Below are 21252 nucleotides of genomic sequence, written 5' to 3'. Positions count from 1 at the left end.
TTTTATCATCAATACATATGAAATAACTCATCATAAAATTCATAAAATTAACAAATAATCACTAAAATTTAGCCATATAAACTCACAAGTTCAATTTTTGTATTATAACGATAATCATAATTTCATAATAAATATTCCAAATAAAACATTATATCATTTCTAATCCAACACTCATCGATTATAACCGGGCATGTGATCAATTTATACACGAGTCATTCATATATATGTATATTTTTCCTCCTCCTCCTCTCCATCCACATCCTTAGTATAAACAACACACTTGTAAGTAACATTATCCATAATTTTCATTATCTATTTATGTGAATATTCAAGCTATCCATCTGTGTCATAGTCACTAAATTATTTTTATCTTGAGCTATAGAACTCCAAATTAAGATCCGCTAATTTTATATGAAACTAGACTCATATACCTTCTTATCATAAAAATTTCATAATTTTTGGTTGGGCCAATTAATACAGTTTATTCATTGAAGTCTCCCCTGTTCTGCTGTCTGATAGTTCCGACCCTTCTTCACTAAAAATTAATTATCTTCTTGTACAGGATTCGAATGATGTCCTCGTTTGTTTCTATTGAAAATAGACTCATTTAGGATTCTAAAAATATAAATTTAAGCCCCTAATTATTTTTATCCAATTTTTTATGATTTTCCAAAGTCAGAACAGGGGAACTCGAAATCATTCTAACCTTGTCTCACAAAAGTTATTGTATCTGATGATTTACAATTCCATTGCTTACATAATTTCTTTTATAAGAAACTAGACTCAATAAGCTTTAATTTAATATTTTATTCATCCTCTAATTCAATTTCTATAATTTTTAGTGATTTTTCAAAGTTAGACTACTGCTGCTGTCTAAAACAGTTTTAGTGCAAAATGTTTATTTCCATTTTGCCCCAAATTTCACAATTCATACAATTCAGTCCTTGCCCAATTAACCCCTCAATTAAGATAATTTTCTCAATTAACACTTTTTCTAGACATTATAAGTTATTTCATAATTTTTGAAATTCAGAATTTCCATATGAAACTTTAACTTCAAACTCTTTTACAATTAGGTCCCAAACATTCACTTTCTATTCAATTCTTTCAATAAAATCAGCATATAAATAATTTAAAGCTCTAATTCCATGCCAAATCATCATATACTTCCAGCACATATTCATAACAACTTTTAATTTCTTTCATAGAATCAAAAACTAATGAAGGAGAAAGCAAGAATTAAACTTACATGAAGCTAGAGTATGAAAACCAGCTTGAACCCTCCTCCATGGCTGTTTTTCAGCTGATGAATATGAAGAGAAATGAAGAGAATTCTAGATATTCCAATTTAGTCCCATTTTTATTTAGCCAATTTTGGCAATTTTCCAATTTTGCCCTTATTTCATCCATTTCCTGATTTTTCTCAGCTATTGCCGCCCAAAATATCTCCTTTAGGACTATTTTCACTTTAGGTCCTTCCTCATTTGACAATTGAGCTATTTAATCCTTCTAGCAACTTTTACACCCTTTTCAATTTAGTCCTTTTTATTTAATTAACCACCCAAACGTAAAAATTTTCTGACTAAATTTTAATACTACCTCACCAACACTCCATAAATATTTCTAAAAATATTTATGGCTCGATTTATGAAGTTGAGGTCTCGATACCTCATTCTCGACCCAATTTACCTAATTAATTCTTTTAAATCACCAAATTCACTAATTCAAAAATGCTTTTATATTCGCATTTGACTCATAGGTATTAATTTATTAAATTTTTAACTCATCTGTCGGATTTAGTGATATCAAATCTCTATTCCCGATACCACTGAAAATTAGGCTGTTACATCTGTCACCTCGAACTCTGCCTTAATCAGGCGTATTCAAAGTATGCTATCTCAGAAGAGTTCATGGTGTTTGCGCTATATTCCCAGAGAACAAAATGAAGTTGTTGATTGCATGGCAAAAGAAGCACTATCAACTAGAGCGGATTTGCAATTTTTTGATATTCCTTCCCTTAGAGAACGGAGTATGTTAGATTTAGACCAGTCAAAAGGTTTTTTACAGTATGTTGGATGTAACTAATTAGTTTTCCTTTTTATTTTTCACCAATATATATATATATATATATATATATATATTAAGTTATGTAATGCTACGGAGTTGGTTGGATGAAAAGAGGATTTGTTTTTCTCATGAATAAATTTATATATTAAAATTTTAAATAAAATTAGAATTTATCACATAAATGATGTGGGTGAATGAAAATATTTTATATTAAATATATATATCATCAAATAATTATTAGTGGAATGCCAAATATTTTTATATGGATTTGTTGACTTTGTGTGCAATTTTAAATAATTTTTTTCATTTTTTAGTTTAAAGATTATATAAAAATAAGGAAGAATGAGAATACCCTTTAATAATATTAAGTACTCTCTAAAATAAGGACATTTTAATAATTTCACAATTAAATTGATGTTGAGTTAACTTGTGATATAAACTCAATCAATTATTTTATATTATACTGTTTATTAAATATTTTACTTGAATCGTTTTATTTGTAAAGCAAGTTATATGATTATGTGGGTGTTTTTTTTATCTTTTATATTTTTATAAATCAATAAAGATTTGTCCATAGTGATATTTAAACCAAGGACACCATGCATATAAAATGTTTTCATTTACCATTTGAACTAAATCAAATTTAAGTTTTTATATGAAATGTTAATAAATATATTTGTTATATATGTATATATATATATTACATATGTATCTATACTATCTATAAAGTGATTGATTGAGTTGGTGTCACAAGTTGACTTTATACCAATTAGTTATGAAATTACTAAAATATCCTTACTTTAAAGGGTAATTAATATTATTATAAGAGTATTTTCATTTTTTCATACTTTTATATAGTTTTCAAATAAAACAACTGAAAAATATTATTTGGGAATCAAATACAAGACCAACAAATCATATAAAAATTCTTACTTCTCCCTTATAATCATTTATTGATATATTCTTATAAATATATATTTTAATATAAAATATTTCCGTTTAACCATATTGTGGGTGTGTTAAAATTTAGATAGTATAGATTAAGGGTGTTCAAAGGATCGGTTTGATTATTAACCAAATCGAATTACCCAAAATGTAAAAATCTTTAACCATTAACCAAACCGAAATTTATATGTTTTTGTTTTTAGTTAATATAAGTATAAAACATATAAAAATACATTATTAATGTTCACTTTTTTAATTGTTCAAAAATATATTATATATAATATATATTATTTATTTCGTTAATTCGATAAATTCAATTAATTATCTTATTTCAATTAAATTAGTCGATAATTAAAATTTTAAAAATTATTAATCGGTCTCCAATAGAATTAAATTTGACCACTGATTAATTAATTAAATTAATTTAATTTAATCGATTAATTTGATTTTAACCGAACTATAAAATAGATTAAGTAGAAATAAAAATTAAAATCGTAGGTTGGAGGGAATAGAAAACCGGTACACTTGGTCACGTTGCCATCTAAGTGAGGCGGAGATTAACGGGTAAACATAACATTGTGCCACATATTATTGATGTTGATATTGTTATTGGTACAGTTGTCTAACTGCTTTCTTTTTGGACTAATAAATACTTACTAATACAAAACGGGAAATATTAATCCTAAACATTAAAGGAAAAGAAAATTTATTAATATGAAAAATAAAGGGAAAAAGAACCCATAATGGGAATGGTGGGGATAATATTAGTAGTTGTAATGACAAAATCGGAAATTCAGAAATTACAAGTAAATAGTGATTTCAAGATAATGAGGTGAAGGATTGTCTAAATTGTAAATTTATGTTATTTTTATCTTTTTTAATAGAGGATAATAAATTAGATTTTTTTCTTGAAAAAATTTAAATCCAATTAAAATGTAAAAAATGAGGAGAAAAAATCTTATTTATCATTTTTCTATTGGAAAGAGATAGAGATGAAATAGAATCAGAGTTTTATACAATCTTTTCTCAATAATAAGAGGATATATAGTGATTTCTGAGAAAGAATAGTATGAAACTGTGATTCCACCTCATTTCATCTATTTTCAATAAGAGAATGATAAATCAGATTTTTTCTCTTGAAATAATTCAAATCCAATTAAAAATGCTAAAAATCAAGAAAAAAAATCTAATTTATTATTCTCTTATTAAAAAGATATAGAGATGACTTGGAATCATATTTTTATAAAATCTTTTCTCGTGATTACTTACCTCATCTCTTAATCATAAGATTAAGAATTTAATTTTATTTATAAAAATAAAATATATTTTATAATTAACATTATATCTTTTAAAAACATCCACGAGGAGAATTAATCATTACTGAATTAATCATTACTACTAATAATAAACATTTTAATTTCCATTGAAATTGATGATAATTGAACCAATTATAAAAAGAGAAATAACAAATGACGTGTCGTCAGTTCCAACTGCTCTCACGTTATGCCGGTGCATGCTTACTCTTGAAACCGGTGGGGCCTGAACCTGAGCCTGAGCTTACCCACCCAATAAAAATATTATAAACTAAAAAACAGTGGGTCTGCCTACTACCTTCCTTATCCCTAAATACAACTTTAGAGAATCTTTTAATTGGAATTGTTTTATTATTATTAATTAATTTTATCATTTTAAATGTTTTTTATTGTTTATAAAATTCGTCAGGTTCTAGAATAATAAAATTGATCACTATTAAAAAATTATTAAATAAATTCATTTGATAATGAATAGAAAATTTTAAAACTTTATATTATATAATTTTTGTATATGCAAAATTCATATTATGTTATATTATCTACAATTTCTTTCCTGTAATTTATTGATAATTCTTTTTAAAAATTGTACAAATATTTTAATTATGTTTAATATTTAAAAAAAAGAGGTAAAATGGGGTATAATGCATAACAAAAAGAATAAAAGAAAAAGTGTGGGGAAGAGAGTAAGGGAATAGACGTGAATAAAAGAAAAGCAATGGCTTAGCCTTAGCCTTAGCCTTAGCCTTAGCGTTGGCATTGGCATTGGCATTGGCATTGGCGTTAGCATTCGGCACTTTCCAGCGGCATGTGGTCCATCCTATCTGTCCTTACGCTGGCCTGAGTTGTAACTACCTTACCAACCAACTCATTCTAAAATACAAGCCCAACGGATAATAAAGATGTGTGAATTAATTGTATGAAATGTCTTATTCACTATTTTATTTGTCACAAACCAAGACCCTTCACCTCTTGATCAATTAGAGTATTAAGAGATGGTTACATTTGCCTTATGACAACTCCAAGTGTTTTTATAATATTAAAAGATGGTTACATGTCTCTTATTATTACTTATAACTCTCTTTATTCGATTTTCTATCAATAAAATTAATGATTCGAGTAGTAATCAAATTAAAAAAATTATTAATAATAATTTCAGAATTTATATTTGGTCTAAATATTTCACAATTGGTTGGTGCTAAAAGGTATCTTTAATTTATATTTTGAAAAATAAAATAAAAAAAGATACTCAATCATTAGTATACCAAATAAAAATTTTAAATAATGAATGATTAATTAAAAGTTAAACATTGCATGATGAATGTACCTAGCAAACTCATAAATTATTAAATAAATCAATTTAATCATAAAAGTATTAAAATACTCAAATAAGGCAAACTTTTAATAGAGATAACACTTACTTTTTAAAAATAAATGTTATTTATGGTTTATCATAATATTGGCCTAATATTGGCCAACAACCTTACAAAGACACCTACTATTATAACAGTGGCAAGAGCATTGTGTTGTAGGCATGAGAACTTAAATTTGATTTCACCATTTTCTTTCCCAATAATAAAAAAAAAGTTAATATTATTCAAGCTTTTATTTTTTTATGGTTTTGCAGATGAAATATATAAAAATTAATAAATTTTATGTCATTTTTAAATAGATGGACTAATTTGAACCAATAGTTATAATAAATGGACCTAACAAGTAATTTTACCAACACTGTTGTTGATCAAGATTCAAGATACTGCTTCGATGGTAAAATACTTTGGTCGATTTGAAGTCGTAATTAGCATTAGATGGAAGGTGTAAATGTAGAAAATCTAATCCTCTCATAATTATTACTAGAGTTTAAATTTGTCAAAATTTGTTTACAATGATTAAAATTCCTAAATAATATAGATTTATATTCTATTATTCCACCCTTTTTCTTGAAAAATTAGATTCTAGACTTAAAATTAAAAGTAAATTAAATTATTAGTAAGTTTATATTTTCATTATTCGACGTTAAAAGTTATGAAATAACTATTGAACTATTCGAAAGTTTTTATTTAAGTTACTGAACTACTAAAATTATTTTTATATGGTTTTCTTCGTTAGTAGTTCACACTGTTTACACCAATTGTAAGCTTTCATTCCTCTTATCTTTTTATGAAATAACTTTAAACATCACAAACTTACAAAACAAAATGCAAACAATTTTTTTCTCATATCCGAGAGTAACTATCATATCAACTTGGATCTAAAATATATTTTTATTCATTGATAGGTATTAATCTATCATATTAATTTTGAATTGTCACTTAGAGCTAACTAACTAGACTTTTCTTTTAAAAAATTTAAGAACCCAGTGACTTAAATAAAAAAATTTAAATAGCTAAATGCTTATTAACTTAAATAAAAACTTACTAATAATTTAATGACTATTTTATTAAAATATAAATTTAATAAATTTAAATGTAATTAACCTTAAATTTAAATAAAATAAAAAGAAATGGAGAAAAGAGGAGAAGCAAGGATGACAGGGACTTCTCCATATTTTATTCACAGAAGTAAATTGAGGGAAAATGTTTTTGTATCAAAATTTATTTATTTATTTATTCATGAATTACTTACGCAGGCGGCAATGCATCCATACTGCTGTGGGAAAGCGAAGCATCTGTATTGAAATAAGATATTATTATTATTATTTTGTGAAGAAAAATATTACTCCTTACGAAAGCACTTTTTCCTATTAATATAATATTGAAGAAAAAATGATGACAAAGCTGAATGTATATAAATGTAAATTGCTGTTTTAAGATTCCACTAATGAAATAAAATTTCGATATAATGAATTACTTATTTCGCACTCTAATTTTTTTATTCTTTTATTTATTTTTTTATTTTTGTTAAATTATTTTAAAATGAATGAAAAAATCAATACTTAAAATTTAAAATTCAAAAAATATAAAATATTTTTTAAAATAAAAATTTTAAAATTATTTTAATAAATTAATTAAATATTTATGTATCGTCTACACGGCAATTTACATATATGTCACACAAGTAAAATTAACAAACACTAATTATTGCAAGAGTTAAAAGACACAAAAAATTAAATAAAAAATGATTTTTTTTTAAAGTTAAAAAGGCTAAAATAGTCCTTATGTCATTCCATATTTCTAATTGGGTAAACTGTAAAAATAATCATTTTTATTTGTCTTAGATTACATTTTAGTCACTTACGTTGGAAATGTTACACTTTGGTCACTTACGTTATCGTTTTGTTACGAAGTTGTCACTCTATCTTTAAGCTCTATTACCTCCCAAACGGCAGTCCTACATGGCAGTTGAATTAAATTTATTTTTATCCCAGCAATTGGACATCTAAATTGACATTTAAAACTCATTTGGACTATCACATAGGATTGTCGTTCAGGAGATAACATAATTTAATGTTAGGGTGATTACTTCGTAACAAAATAAATAAATAACTAAAACGTAACATTTAAAATATAAATAACTAAAATATAATATTAAGTAAACAAAATCACTATTTTTGTTTTATAGTTTACCTTTTTAAATTTGGTTTTAATAATTATACTCATTCTTTGCGTTTGGTTTACGTACATACAAATACATTCATCGAGCTGATGAAGCCAAAACTACATTATTATAATAGTAAAAAAGGTTAAACAGGAACATATGTACGCGTTTGTTACGTGTGTATTAATTATCTAATATACTAATAATTATTTTTAAAACATTCTATAAACAAGCAAAATTATTTTAATTTTGTTCTGCAGTCAAAATCATTAATTTAGGCAAGACAGAGATACTCATTCTGCCATGTGGATTTACGATCTGATCAACTCAAAAACCAAAATGAAGTCAACTCAACTTCCATTCTTAAGAATGGTTTAATTTATTCTCAGTCCTTATTTACTTTACACATTTCAAATTTAGTCTTTATATTTTTAATATCATGAATTTAATTTCTCTTACTATTTTGATTGAATATTTGAAGTCTAATTGATAAGAGTCGCAAAAAGCTTCACATCAATTGAATTATGTGCCATTTCTAAAACTTTTAAAAGAAGATTTACTTACATTGTCATTTTGCAAAAAAAAATAAAATAAAATCGATTTTCACTATACTTTATATCAAATAGTGTTAAAGATTTTTCAACTCTACCGATAAGTGGTTAGAATAAGTGGCAATAGATTGCTTTCTCAAGCATTTGGGCTAAGTTTAAATCCTGAAACTATTATTAATTAAGAGAACTTTATCTAAATACCACTTTTGACATGAATAAAACTAAACTAAAATTGTAAAATGGATAAAGGCACCTATCATTATACCAAACAAAAAAACTTCAACCCTAGAATTAGAATGGAAATTTTACAACGCAGATTCAACATTTTTATTTGCTTATTTGACTTTTCACGCATGTAATATTTATTAGTGAGGTTGCAAAAAAAAATTATTTTAAAAATATAATACAATTCAATTTAACAGAAGTACTTGTTGAGATCAAAAGTAGAGGGACTAAATATTAAATATGCAATGAGTAGAAGACTACAGGGATTAAAAGCAGAAATAGATCCTTAGGAATCAATTTTGCTTTATTTTCCCCTCTTTTTCTTTTAGATTTCAAATTGAAAGAGAAAAATTATCGGCATCAAATATGGAGAGTAAAGGATATAATGGGCTGTCAATTTAAACCCAGGTAACTTCACTGCCTACTTTCGAAGCGGCTTCTCTGATGTGCTGGCTTTTTCCGCGTTGAAAACCTACCCCACTAGCGGCCGGTGGGACACCTAAACCAACCCCTTTTATCCGCCCCTTGTATTTTCCTTTTCCTTTTCGTCCAAACATTTACTATCTCACTTTTTTTCCACTCTCTCCTCGCCAGCATCTACGGCGGCTGCACCACCACTGCCACCACCAAGAAACTCTAAAGTCGCCTTCTGATCCCGATCTTTCATTACATAAACAGCAAGGGCTATCCGTCCAATACAGCCTATATGCTTCTCTAAAAAATGCATTCCCGTTTTGACCTTTTTTTCCATTTCTATTTCCCAGTTCATTCCTCTCCTTTCTTTTCCAGATATCTCGTCGGCGCCAACCATACCTCCGCTCGCTTCTGCTCTCGTTAATCTTTCAACGATTTCTCCGAGCTTTTTTTTTTTTGTTGAACAAAAATCACACTGCAATCGTTACAGCTCAAACAGAGGAAGAAAGGCATCTTTTTATTTTTTATTTTTAATTTTGTTTTGAAGTTAGTGTTATCATGGAACCTGCTACAGGGAAGTCGAGTCTTTTCAGGAATATTCTGGCGCGTGCTCTTATTTTCGGTGTTCTCATCATGGTCTTCCGATTTGTATACGTGGTCAGCATCACCGGCGAATCTTGCACTCTCGGTAGCTTCTGCTTCTTCTCCTTGCCGCAGAATCTCAACTTCATCGTCCCCGGTGCTGGTGTCTCCGCCATCGTCGGGAACGACGCCGTTTCTGGCTCCGATCCTCGCCGTGACCTCTACACCAGTAAGGAGTGGATCAGGGCTGTCCATTTCTACTCTTCCGTTTTCCAAGATCTGATATCCGAGGGTTTGCTCTCGCCTCACTCCAAGTCCCTCTGCGTGGAGACTCCGTTGGGACAGGAAGTGTTCGCGTTGAAAGAGATCGGCGTGGAGAACTCCATCGGTATTTTCAAGAAAGCGGCCAAGCCTTTGGTGGTTAAAGGTGAGGGGCATCAGATACCGTTCGATGATAATTCTTTTGACTTCATATTCTCCGGAGGAGCTCGCCTCGACGCATCTGCTCGCCCGGCGGACTTCGCGTTGGAAATAGCTCGGACCCTGAAACCCGAAGGGTTTGTGGTGGTCCACGTCAAGGCTAATGATACATACAGTTTCAATTCATTACTTGATTTGTTCAGTTCTTTCAATTTAGTTAAAACGATCGACATGGCTGGTTTCGATTCATCAATGCCTTATATTAGAGAGATTGTGTTAAGAAAAGATACTGTAATTCGTAACCATGGGGGTAGAAAGATTCCCGATGGTGTTTCCGGTAATAAGTGCTCGGTTCCGGGGCACAAACGGGAATTGGTCCAAAAAGCAGAGCCGCTTATTGAGGAAGAGCCATTGAAGCCATGGATTACCTTGAAAAGAAATATTAACAACGTGAAGTATTTGCCATCAATGGTTGATATAAGTTTCAAGAACCGATACTTGTATGTTGATGTTGGGGCTAGGAGTTACGGTTCTAGTATTGGAAGCTGGTTCAGGAAACAATACCCTAAACAGAACAAGACCTTTCATGTATATGCCATCGAGGCCGACAAGACTTTCCATCAGCAGTATGAATCGAAGAAGAAGACGGTCACGCTGTTGCCGTATGCAGCATGGGTTAAGAACGAGACACTGCGATTCGAGATTAACCGCGATCCTGGCCAAGAAGAAGTGGATGAGCTTAAAGATAAAGGCAGAGGGATGGGCAGAATCCAACCGGTGAAATCAAGCGGAGGGGAGGTGGACGAGATCCAAGGGTTCGATTTCGCGGAGTGGTTGATAAACACTGTGACAGAGAGCGATTTCGTGGTGATGAAGATGGATGTGGAAGGAACTGAATTCGATTTGATTCCGAGGCTTTTCAAAACAGGTGCAATCTGTTTGATCGATGAGATATTCCTCGAATGCCATTACAATAGGTGGCAGAGGTGTTGTCCTGGTCAAAGGAGTGCTAAATATGAGAAGACATACGACCAATGCTTGCAACTCTTTACTTCACTCCGTGAAAGCGGGGTTCTCGTCCATCAATGGTGGTGAGTGAGTTTCATTAGCCTTCCTATGTTGTGAGTCAACTATATAGGTTCTTACGTTCATTCTGGGTTTTAGCTTGTTACATTTGATGTTCAGTTCATTCATTTAAATGGGAATGTAGGTACAAATCGAAATTTATCATTTACTGGGTTGTTTCATTGTTCTTATACAGTATTTAATCATGGAGTTCATACATCTTACCTGGTTCACATGATTAGCTCCTCGCATTAAATGTTGAGGGCATATTTCTATTTTAATTTGGGATATATCACGATTCAAAGGTCTGACATTTGACAATCCATTCAACTTGAAGTCTCATTGGGTGTCAATAATCAAAATCAGGGGCATTATAAATAGGATTAAGTACCTGGTTGGCATTTCTGCCGGTTCTATTACGGCCCGTCACGGTGGGTTGTAATTAGGGGTGAGTATTCGATCGAGTCGAATCGAGTCAAAAAATTTTGAGTTAGTCAAGTTAACGAATTCTATTTTAGCAACCAAACTTAATTTGAATTTTTTTCGAATCAGATTGAATCGAGTCAAAAAAGCTCGAGGCAAGTCAAGTTGAGTTAATGAATCTTATTATTTATAATCAATGTTGCGTTACATAAACTTATTATTTAACTAGTAAACGAAGTACAAAATTATTTAACTACTTAAACAATATAATGGTTTTGCCTTTTAATTTAATAAGTAAATATTTTTCAAAACGGCGTAGTTTTGTCTTTTTTTATTCGGATTTTTGGATAACTCGAATTGTGTAATTTATATTCAGAGTTAAACCAAAAAATTTAATTTTTTATTCGAGTTGATCGAATAACTTGATTAACTCAAATAACTCGAACTATTTAATTTAAAATTTAAAAAATTTATTAAATTTTTTAAATTGAATCGAATTTTGCTCACAGGTTCTTAATTATATATGATTATCTTAGTATTTTTTAAAAGTTGAGATAAACGATTATTGAAAACTTATCTTGGATGTGAGTGATAACGGTTTAGATTAATTTAAAAAAATATATATATATATATTCATCTAGTAATATTTTTATTTTAAAATTTTGAATTGAAACCAAAATAAATCAATTTCTTTGATTCAGATCGGTACGTTTTATTGAATTTTTAAAATAAATTAAAGTATTTTATTTTTATTTAAAATTTTTTACTCATTTATATTTTATTTTATTTTTATTGTATATATCATAAAAATTATAAGTTAAATTGATTTTATTAAGATTGTTGAAACCATTTTTTTGAAAGCGGGAATCGAATTTGTTTGAAAATGAAAATTAAAACGGGAGTCGCCACCGATCTTTATTAGGTGTGAACGAATCACCCTTGCCTTAATAAAACGTTTTAGTTTATTAAAACGGTATTTTTGGTCTACGAAACTCGAGAGAAAAGGATTCGAGAGTCGGTTACATGCGATGAAGGATTAGCACCCTTGACATGCCCAAAATTGGTACCTAATTGATTAGTTAGTGTCTTAATGTTGAAAGTTAAAAATTGAAAATGGATTGAAATGCCATCCCTTTTTTATACTAGCATTGATTTTTAAAATGCTTGAATTAGCTCAAAATGATTGTTAAAGATTTCCTTATCTCGAGATATTGGAGTATCACATCCTGTAAGTTAGGACACAATACCATGAACTCCCGAGCGTAAAGTCGTCTTTAATTTTAATTGGGATCTTGTGCATTTTAAAACTCAAAAGGATATTTGGCTATTTAGGACCAACGAGAAAACCGAAACCCCGTAAGTTAGGGCACAATTCCTCGATGTTCCAAAACGCAAAACATTGCCTTATTTAGAATTTTTTTTTTGAAATATAGCGAGTATAATGTTTAATAAAGTACGTTATTCATTTGGATTGAAAATAAAATAATTTATTGGATGAATGTAATGAGACTTGATTCATGGGGCGATAATATGAAATAAAAATATAGTGTGACATAGAGCAATGATACATGAATAAAAATATTACATGAGTGAATGACAATAATGTGGAAATACAAATAAACGAACCATAGTACATGCAATGGCAATGATCTAGTATGATAACGAATAAATTTAAGATAAATAATGTGAAAAAGAAACTTAATATCAACAATGTGCAAAACAATTTAAAAATAGAGTGTACGTAAAAGAAATTTTAAAATAGGTAATATACAAGATAATCAAAGAAATGATTACTATATATATATACAAAATGGATATAACAATTTGAAATTAATATATATAAAAATTTTAAAGCAAATAGTAAAACATTTTAAAAAGAATAATACATAAAGCGAGTTTAAAATAAATAATGTAAAGGAATTTTAAGACCTATATTACGCCAAGCAAATTCAAAAGGATTCATATGAATGATTTTAACAATAGAAAATATATATATATATATATATATATACATATGCATATATATAAAAGTTTTAAAATAAAGAATATATAAAAAATATATTTTAACATAAGTAATACATAGAAAAATCAAAACGAACAACAATGAAAGGAATTAAAAACGATTAATACCTAAATTAGAATAGCTAAATAACACTTGAGAAATTTTAAAATATATTATGTATAAAATAATCTAAAATAGAAAGTATATATGTAAAGATGTAAAATATGTAATACCCCATACCCGCATTCGAGACCGGGATAGGATACGAGGCATTATCGAGATTTTTAGAGTAATTTCAATTAATTTATATTATTTAGTATTCATTTTCATGTTTCATGTAACATCCTTTTTCATATATTCAATTCAAACATCATATATAATACGATACAATATTTAAATTGTCATATTTACATGCTCATTCAAGATATACGAACCTACCTGACTAAATTGCAGAAATACCAAGATTTAGGGGCATATTGGTAATTTATCATTTTCCCAAATTTCACCTAATCTTAAATTGATAATTTCATTCAATTTATTAATTTAGATAATAAAACAATTCATTCCCTTCAATTTAGTCATTTTTTTACATTTTTACAAAATTAACCCCTAAAGTTTTACTTTTATTCAATTTAGTCCCTGAGCTCAATACATGCAAATTAGCCATGCTAGCTGAATATTAATATATATTTTCCTCCTCCTCCTCTCCATTCCACATCCTTAATGTATATATCATGCTTACAAGTAACATTATCAATAATTTCACTATTGACTTATATGTATATTCAAAGTTATTCATCCGTATCATAGTCACTAAATTATTTATATCTGGAGCTATGGAACTCCAAATTAAGATCCGCTAATTTTCCATGAAACTAGACTCATATATATTCTTACCATAAAATTTTCAGAATTTTTGGTTTGGCCAATAAGAACAGTTTATTCTTTAAATTTGCCCCAGTTCTGCTATCTGACAGTTCCGACCCTTCTTCACTAAAAATTAATTATCTCCTCGTAAAGAATTCGAATGATGTTCCCGTTTATTTATATTGAAAATAGACTCATTTAGGATTCTAAAAATATAAATTAAGCCCCTAATTATTTTTATCCAATTTTTGATGATTTTTCAAAGTCAGAACAGGGGAACCCAAAATCATTCTGACATTGTCCCACAAAACTTATTATATCTCATGATTTACAATTTCATTGCTTACACCGTTTAACTAGACTCAATAAGCTTTAATTTCATATTTTATTCATTCTCTAATTCAATTTCTACAATTTTTGGTGATTTTTCAAAGTTAGACTATTGCTGCTGTCCAAAACTGTTTAAGTGCAAAATGTTGATTTTCATTTTGCCCCAAATTTTACAGTTCATACAATTCAGTCCTTGCTCAATTAACCCCTCAATTAAGCTAATTTTCTCAATTAATACTTTTCCTAGACATTATAAGTTATTTCATAACTATTGAAATTCATAATTTCCACATAAAACTCTAACTTCAAACTCTTTTACAATTTAGGTCCCAAACATTCACTTTCTATTCAATTCTTTCAATAAAATCAGTACATAAAGAATTTAAAGCTCTAATTCCATGCTAAATCATCATATACTTCCAACACATATTCATAGAAACTTTTAATTCATAGAATCAAAAACTAATGAATTCAACAAGTGGACCTAGTTGTAAAAGTCACAAAAACACAAAAATTTCAAGAAATAATCAAGAATTGAACTTACTTGCAGTAAAAATATGAAAAACCAGCTTAAGGGAACTCTTCCATGGTGTTTTTGCTGATGAGAATGCAGAAAAATAAAGAGAAATCTAGATAATTCCACTTTAGTCCTAGCTTTATTAAGTAAATTTTGCAATTTTCCAATTTTGCCCTTAATTCTCCTTATTTTCTTGCTGATTTCATGCCCTTGCCGTCCAGCCCAAATAGACCTTGGGTCTATTTTCCTTTTAAACCCTCTTTCTTTTATCATTTAAGCTATTTAATCATTTCTCACAATTTTGCATTTGATACAATTTAGTCCTTTTTGTTCAATTAGCTATCAGTACTTTAAAATTTCTTGACGAAACTTTAATACTAACTTATTAACACTCCATAAATATTTATAAAAATATTTATGGCTTGATTTAAAATTCCTGAGGTCTCGATACCTCGTTTTCGATTCTAATTATTTTAATATATATTTTTTTTAGTACACTATTCACTATTTCAAATTTTTTCCTAACTTCACGTTTAACTTATACTCACTAAATTAATAATATTTCCTACTCATTTGTCGGATTTAGTGATCTCAAATCACTGTTCCGACACCACTGAAAATTAGGCTGTTACAAAATAAGTAATTAAATAGTAAAATGACAACACTAGGAAACGAAGAAAATAAATAAAGTTTATGTAAAAGAATAAATAAACATGACATTAATAATAGAAAAGAAGAAAAAAAAGATCTGAAGTTTAAAACTATGTAAAAGGGTATAAAATGATAATAATAAAATATGTATATATGAAAAACAAAAGTAATATATTAATGCATAAATAAAATGGGAGTATAATGAATGGAAATATAATAGAAACATAAACAAATAAATAGAATTAGAGAAACAGCAATAATGTTAGAAAAATAAAATAAACATGAATATAAAATTTTAAAAGTAGACGAGGAATGAGCAAATAAATAAATAAATAATATTATTATTGAATTCAAGTATATAAAATGATAAATAAGTAATGAAATTAAACAAATTAGGACTTAATCGAAATTAAAACAAAATAATAATAAAAAAGGGAATAAAATACAAATATCGGGTCTAAATTGTGATACGTGAATGAGATGGGGGACCAAATGGGGGAATATCCCCGTCCCCCAAAACGCATAATTTCAATAGGGACTGAATTTGAACATTTCAAAAATTACAGGGTAAAAATCAAAATAAAATGAAAGGAAATAAGGCTGAATTGCGACAGACCACAAAAGCGGAGGGACCGGATCAATAAATAACCCATAGGGCATGAAAACACGCGGATCATGGCCTCCATCGAGTCGGGTCACACGGGTCTGACACCCAAACGGCGCCGTTTAGGCACTGATAACCTTAAGGCAAAACGGCACCGTTTTGCTGCACCATTTAAACCAAGTTTTAACACTTTTTTTTTTTTGCTTCATTTTCTAAAAAGAACAACCCCCCCCCGATTTGTGCTCTATTAGGGTTTCAAAAGAAACTGATCGTCACCGTCATGCACAATACCACCGAGGGCGGTGGTTGAGGCCGTGCGAAGGAGTTTTTTTACTCTGGCTTAGGGCACCCGAAGATGGTGCTTTATTTGGCTCGAGAACTCGAGAGAAAAGACCTCCTTTTTCCTTTTGGGAATCGGTCTCAACGACAAAATAAGGGCTCCGACGACTGACGACCGGCTCCGGGTTTCCAGGTAATTCCTCTTTTCTATTTTCTTCTATATATTTGTGTTAAAAAACTGATTTAAGAACAGAAATTAAAATAAAGAAACTGAAAGTAAAAAAACGAGAGAACGAGACTCAACCTTTTTTTGTTTGTTGTTTTTTTTTATTGCTTAATCGTGTATTACAATCTTTTTGTGTTTGTGGCTATATAGCCGAATACAAAAATCTATTGTTTGCTACTGTTTTGGCACTGCTTTTACTTTTTCCTTTCTTTGCCATGTTTGCAGGTCCATGGAGGGTCAACGGGGTGAAAACCGGCCATTTTGGTGCAAGGAAGCAGCCATCTGGCGTCGTGCGTGCCAAGGGCGCACATGGGAGGGGGGTACGGCGCAAGGGTGAGCTAGGGTTTTCATTTTCCTAAACATGAGTTTAGGTTTTGGGCTAACGGGCCTAATCTGTAAAGGGGTTAGTGGTTTAGGTTAATGGGTTTATAATTGGGTTAAAACCTTTTGTAAGTGGACTGCTTATATTTTGGGTTTTTATTTAAACAGGCCGGGCAAAATTGGGTCCGTACAAAGATAATAACGTTTTTTTTATCTTATAAATTTAAATTGAATAGAATTAAGGGTAAACTATTAAAATAGTCATTTTTGTTTATCTCATGTTATATTTTAGTAATTTATATTTGAAATGTTATATTTTAGTCATTTACGTTAACGTATTGTAACATTTTAGTCATTTAGCCATTAATTGTCGTCAATGGTATAACGGTAAGTTAACGTGGCACGTCAAATTATCATTTCAAACAAAAAATTTAGGTTAAGCAATATAATTGGTCCCTCATTTTTTTTTTTGAGTAATTTAATTTAATTTATTTATGTTTTTTAACTTTTTTTCATTATTTTCCATTCTCTTCTATTTCTCCCTTTTTCCTCTCTGTTTTCCACATAATGAATGCAAAGAAATTGGATTTAAAAAATGAGACATCTGCAAAGTTGTATCACTTAAATGATCTAATAATTAATTCAAAGAATTGGGATTTCAAACATAAGACTTCTACAAGTTATGTCAAACAATCAACTATAGGTTACTTGTTATGTGTAACATTTAACCATATGATGGATTTAAGTGCTTGGTTGCACGAAAATCAATTGAGATAACTCTTGAAACTATTATTAGAATACGGAGAAGGGAGAAGGGAAGATAAAAAAGAAAATTAAAAGAACATAAAAGAGATGGAGAAGCAAGAAGAGAATGAAAATAATAATAATAATAATAATAATAATAATAATAATAAAAGAATATAAAAGGAAAAAATAAATTGCGGAAATGAAAAAATCAAATCCAATCATACGAAGACTCCCTACTAACCGAAATTAAATGAAAAAATAGGAAAAGAGATAGAGTCGAAGCAATTAAGGATAAAAGTGGTTAGGGTTTAACGAAAATAGCTCTTGAATGGAACATTCTAAACCTGGAAAATAGAAATTAAAAGAAAAGAAAAAAACCTGAACAAACAACAAACAGGCATGTCATGTACTCTACTGTGACATTACTGCCTGCATCACCCACTCTCCTCTCATCGTCCCTCTAAATATGCAGCACAAATATGAAAATAACAATCAATAAAATTAAAAATAGCTTACCCTTTTCTTAAAAAAAATAAAAATAATAACAACTGTGATATATATTTAGTAAAAATATTTTTTTTATTTTACAAATTAATTGATGTCATCATGTATGATAATTGTAAATCTTTTTTTTTCCCCAAATTGATGTCCAAAATAATCAATCAATGTATAGATGGACATCGTTACCATTACTAAATAACCAAATATCTCTAATCCCTCTGTGTCCCCTCCACCACCAACTATTTTTCCTTCTCCAATTTGGGGCCTTTGATTTTTACCTCCGGTTCCATAGCCTTGTTTTTTGTGGGTGCTGCACACATTTTTTTTTTGAATTTTTTTTTTAAGGAAAAAGGGGTATATTTCCTTGGATTTACACCCACACCAAACGATGGGTGCCTGCTGTTCTACGCAATTCAAGTACAAAGGTAGACGGTATGAAAAAGAAGGATCAGATGAAAAAGAGGATGAGGGGCACCATCGAGACCACAACATCAACAATGATGACAATAGCGCCAATGTTACCAGGATTGGACATGCGGGGGCTATTGTTAGATTGCAAGGCTCCTCCTCCTTGACCTCAATGTACACTCGCAAGGGCAAGAAGGGGATCAACCAGGACGCTATGACCGTTTGGGAGGTCAGTTCTTCATGGCTTAATGAATCATTTTTAATCTTATGGAATGTGATTAATTGTTGGATTTGGTGATCATCTGCTATGGCTACGTATGTTCTATGCAATAATCGCATGCCTTGTGTTTTTGTTGGTTCCTGTTATGTTAGAATGTTTTGTTCTTTCAATACAGGAGCGAACCCTGAACTTTATGTTAATCAACTTGAAACCGTACATTAAGTGCATTTATCATCGTTTCTTCAATCCCTCAATGTCTAATTTATGCCCTTACCTACTGATCATCCAAAGATTCAGTCTAATTATGTTTTAGTCCTTTTATTATGCTAGAATGTGTTAGCCAAATCATTATTGGATTTTCACATGACCTTGTGTGATCGAATAATAGCAAAAAATTCATATCACCACTTTAATGGTAATACCTACCCGTGTTAATAATTTGGATCTACTAATACCATTTATAAAAGCAAAGTGGCAAATTTATATCAAATCAAAAAATAGAGGGATTAAATCTCAAATTTTGACATAGTTGAGGGACTAAAACTGTAATTGGACCCAAAACTTTAGATGCAGATCATCTTTATATCATGATAGTAGGTATGTTTGATTTATTTGGCGCTGCTTGAATTGGTGTTTTAATATTCCAAAAATAATGGAACTAAACAATTGAAAATATGCAGAACTTTACGGGGGAAAAGAATGTGTTCTTCTGCGGTGTATTTGACGGTCACGGTCCATCGGGTCACAAGGTTGCACGCTACGTATGCGATGCCTTGCCATTGAAGCTTTCGACAATGCATCAGCCTCGGCCCAGCGCTAAGAAGGAGGGCGACAAGGACAGCAGTCACAAGCATTGGGAGGCAAGTTTGATTAGAACTTTCCAAGAATTGGATGAAGATCTTAGCATGGAAGATTCCCTTGATAGTTACTGCAGTGGCACCACGGCCGTAACCATTGTTAAGCAGGTATATTCATTTGTTTACCATCAACCATATATATATATATATATGTGTGTGTGTGTGTGTGCGTGTATGATTATAATGAATGTCATTTCAGGACCAACACTTGATCATTTCGAACTTGGGGGATTCTCGAGCGATTCTTGGCACCAGGGACAACAAAAACCAAATCATTCCAGTCCAACTCACAGTCGATTTGAAACCTAGTTTACCGAGTGAATTGGAAAGAATCCAGAAGAACGGTGGCAGAGTATTCGCAATGGAAGAAGAACCGAATGTACCGAGAGTGTGGATGCCCGACCAAGATTGCCCCGGTCTAGCTATGTCGAGAGCTTTCGGGGATTTCTGCCTCAAGGATCATGGACTTATCTCTACACCTCAAGTTTCTTATAGAAGGCTTACTCCCAAAGATGAATTTGTAGTGTTGGCAACTGATGGGGTAAGTTATAACATAGAGGGACGCAAATCATAATTGAACCAATTTTGACACAGCATAATAGTACCATTTTAAAATTGGTGCAGGTGTGGGATGTGCTTTCAAACAACGAGGTGGTACAAATAGTAGCCTCAGTAAAGAGACCATCTATAGCAGCAAAAGTACTGGTTTATTATGCAGTTCAAGCATGGAGAACCAAGTACCCGGGTTCTAAGGTCGATGACTGCGCGGTTGTTTGCTTGTTCCTCAAGAAACGACCTTCGGTATCGGGAACGTTATCAGATATCAGCCAGCAGACCGCAAGTCACGTCAATGGGGTGGATCCGAAAGGCAAGAAAACGGAAGAAGGGGAGACTGTGATTAATTGTGACATAGTGGTGGATCCAAAGGCGCTTGAAGAAGTAAATAGAATAAATGGGAACACCATCAAGCAGCGTTCTCGGCTTGGCAGTTTGAGTAGGGACAAAATAACTACGGATTTTGGTGGACAAACCCAAAGTTAATATGTAAAATATAGTAAAAAAAAATCTCAAATATTATTCCAATGATTTTCGGAATTTGGCACTCAAAGTTTAATTTAATTTTGATTATTGAGAATTTTATGATCTTCTTTTATTAATAATGAAATTATCATATTTTTATAAA

General features: G+C 30.2%; 2 protein-coding genes and 1 long non-coding RNA gene across 3 annotated transcripts; 2 read left to right on the top strand and 1 right to left on the bottom strand.

Moving 5' to 3' along the window:
* On the bottom strand, window positions 1-1336 carry LOC128291446 (uncharacterized). The gene is made up of 2 exons (XR_008281234.1): window positions 1250-1336; window positions 1-261 (listed from the first exon to the last, which is right to left on the bottom strand). It is a non-coding gene; the product is annotated as an uncharacterized LOC128291446 (long non-coding RNA).
* Window positions 1337-8974: 7638 nt separating this feature from the next.
* LOC108460699 (uncharacterized) lies at window positions 8975-11335 on the top strand. Its single transcript, XM_017760297.2, has one exon. The coding sequence runs from the start codon at window positions 9608-9610 to the stop codon at window positions 11144-11146; it is 1539 nt and encodes a 512-aa protein (XP_017615786.1). The 5' UTR covers window positions 8975-9607; the 3' UTR covers window positions 11147-11335.
* Window positions 11336-18478: 7143 nt separating this feature from the next.
* On the top strand, window positions 18479-21252 carry LOC108459773 (probable protein phosphatase 2C 65). Its single transcript, XM_017759177.2, has 4 exons — window positions 18479-19221; window positions 19893-20177; window positions 20269-20610; window positions 20694-21252. Exons 1-4 carry the CDS (start codon window positions 18973-18975, stop codon window positions 21108-21110), a joined length of 1293 nt encoding a protein of 430 aa, XP_017614666.2. The 5' UTR covers window positions 18479-18972; the 3' UTR covers window positions 21111-21252.

This window comes from Gossypium arboreum, chromosome 4 (genome assembly GCF_025698485.1).
Source record: "Gossypium arboreum isolate Shixiya-1 chromosome 4, ASM2569848v2, whole genome shotgun sequence".
NCBI classification, from domain to species: Eukaryota; Viridiplantae; Streptophyta; class Magnoliopsida; order Malvales; family Malvaceae; genus Gossypium; species Gossypium arboreum.
The sequence above is the reverse complement of the archived record's forward strand: the minus strand, read 5'-3'. Positions and strand labels throughout refer to the sequence as shown.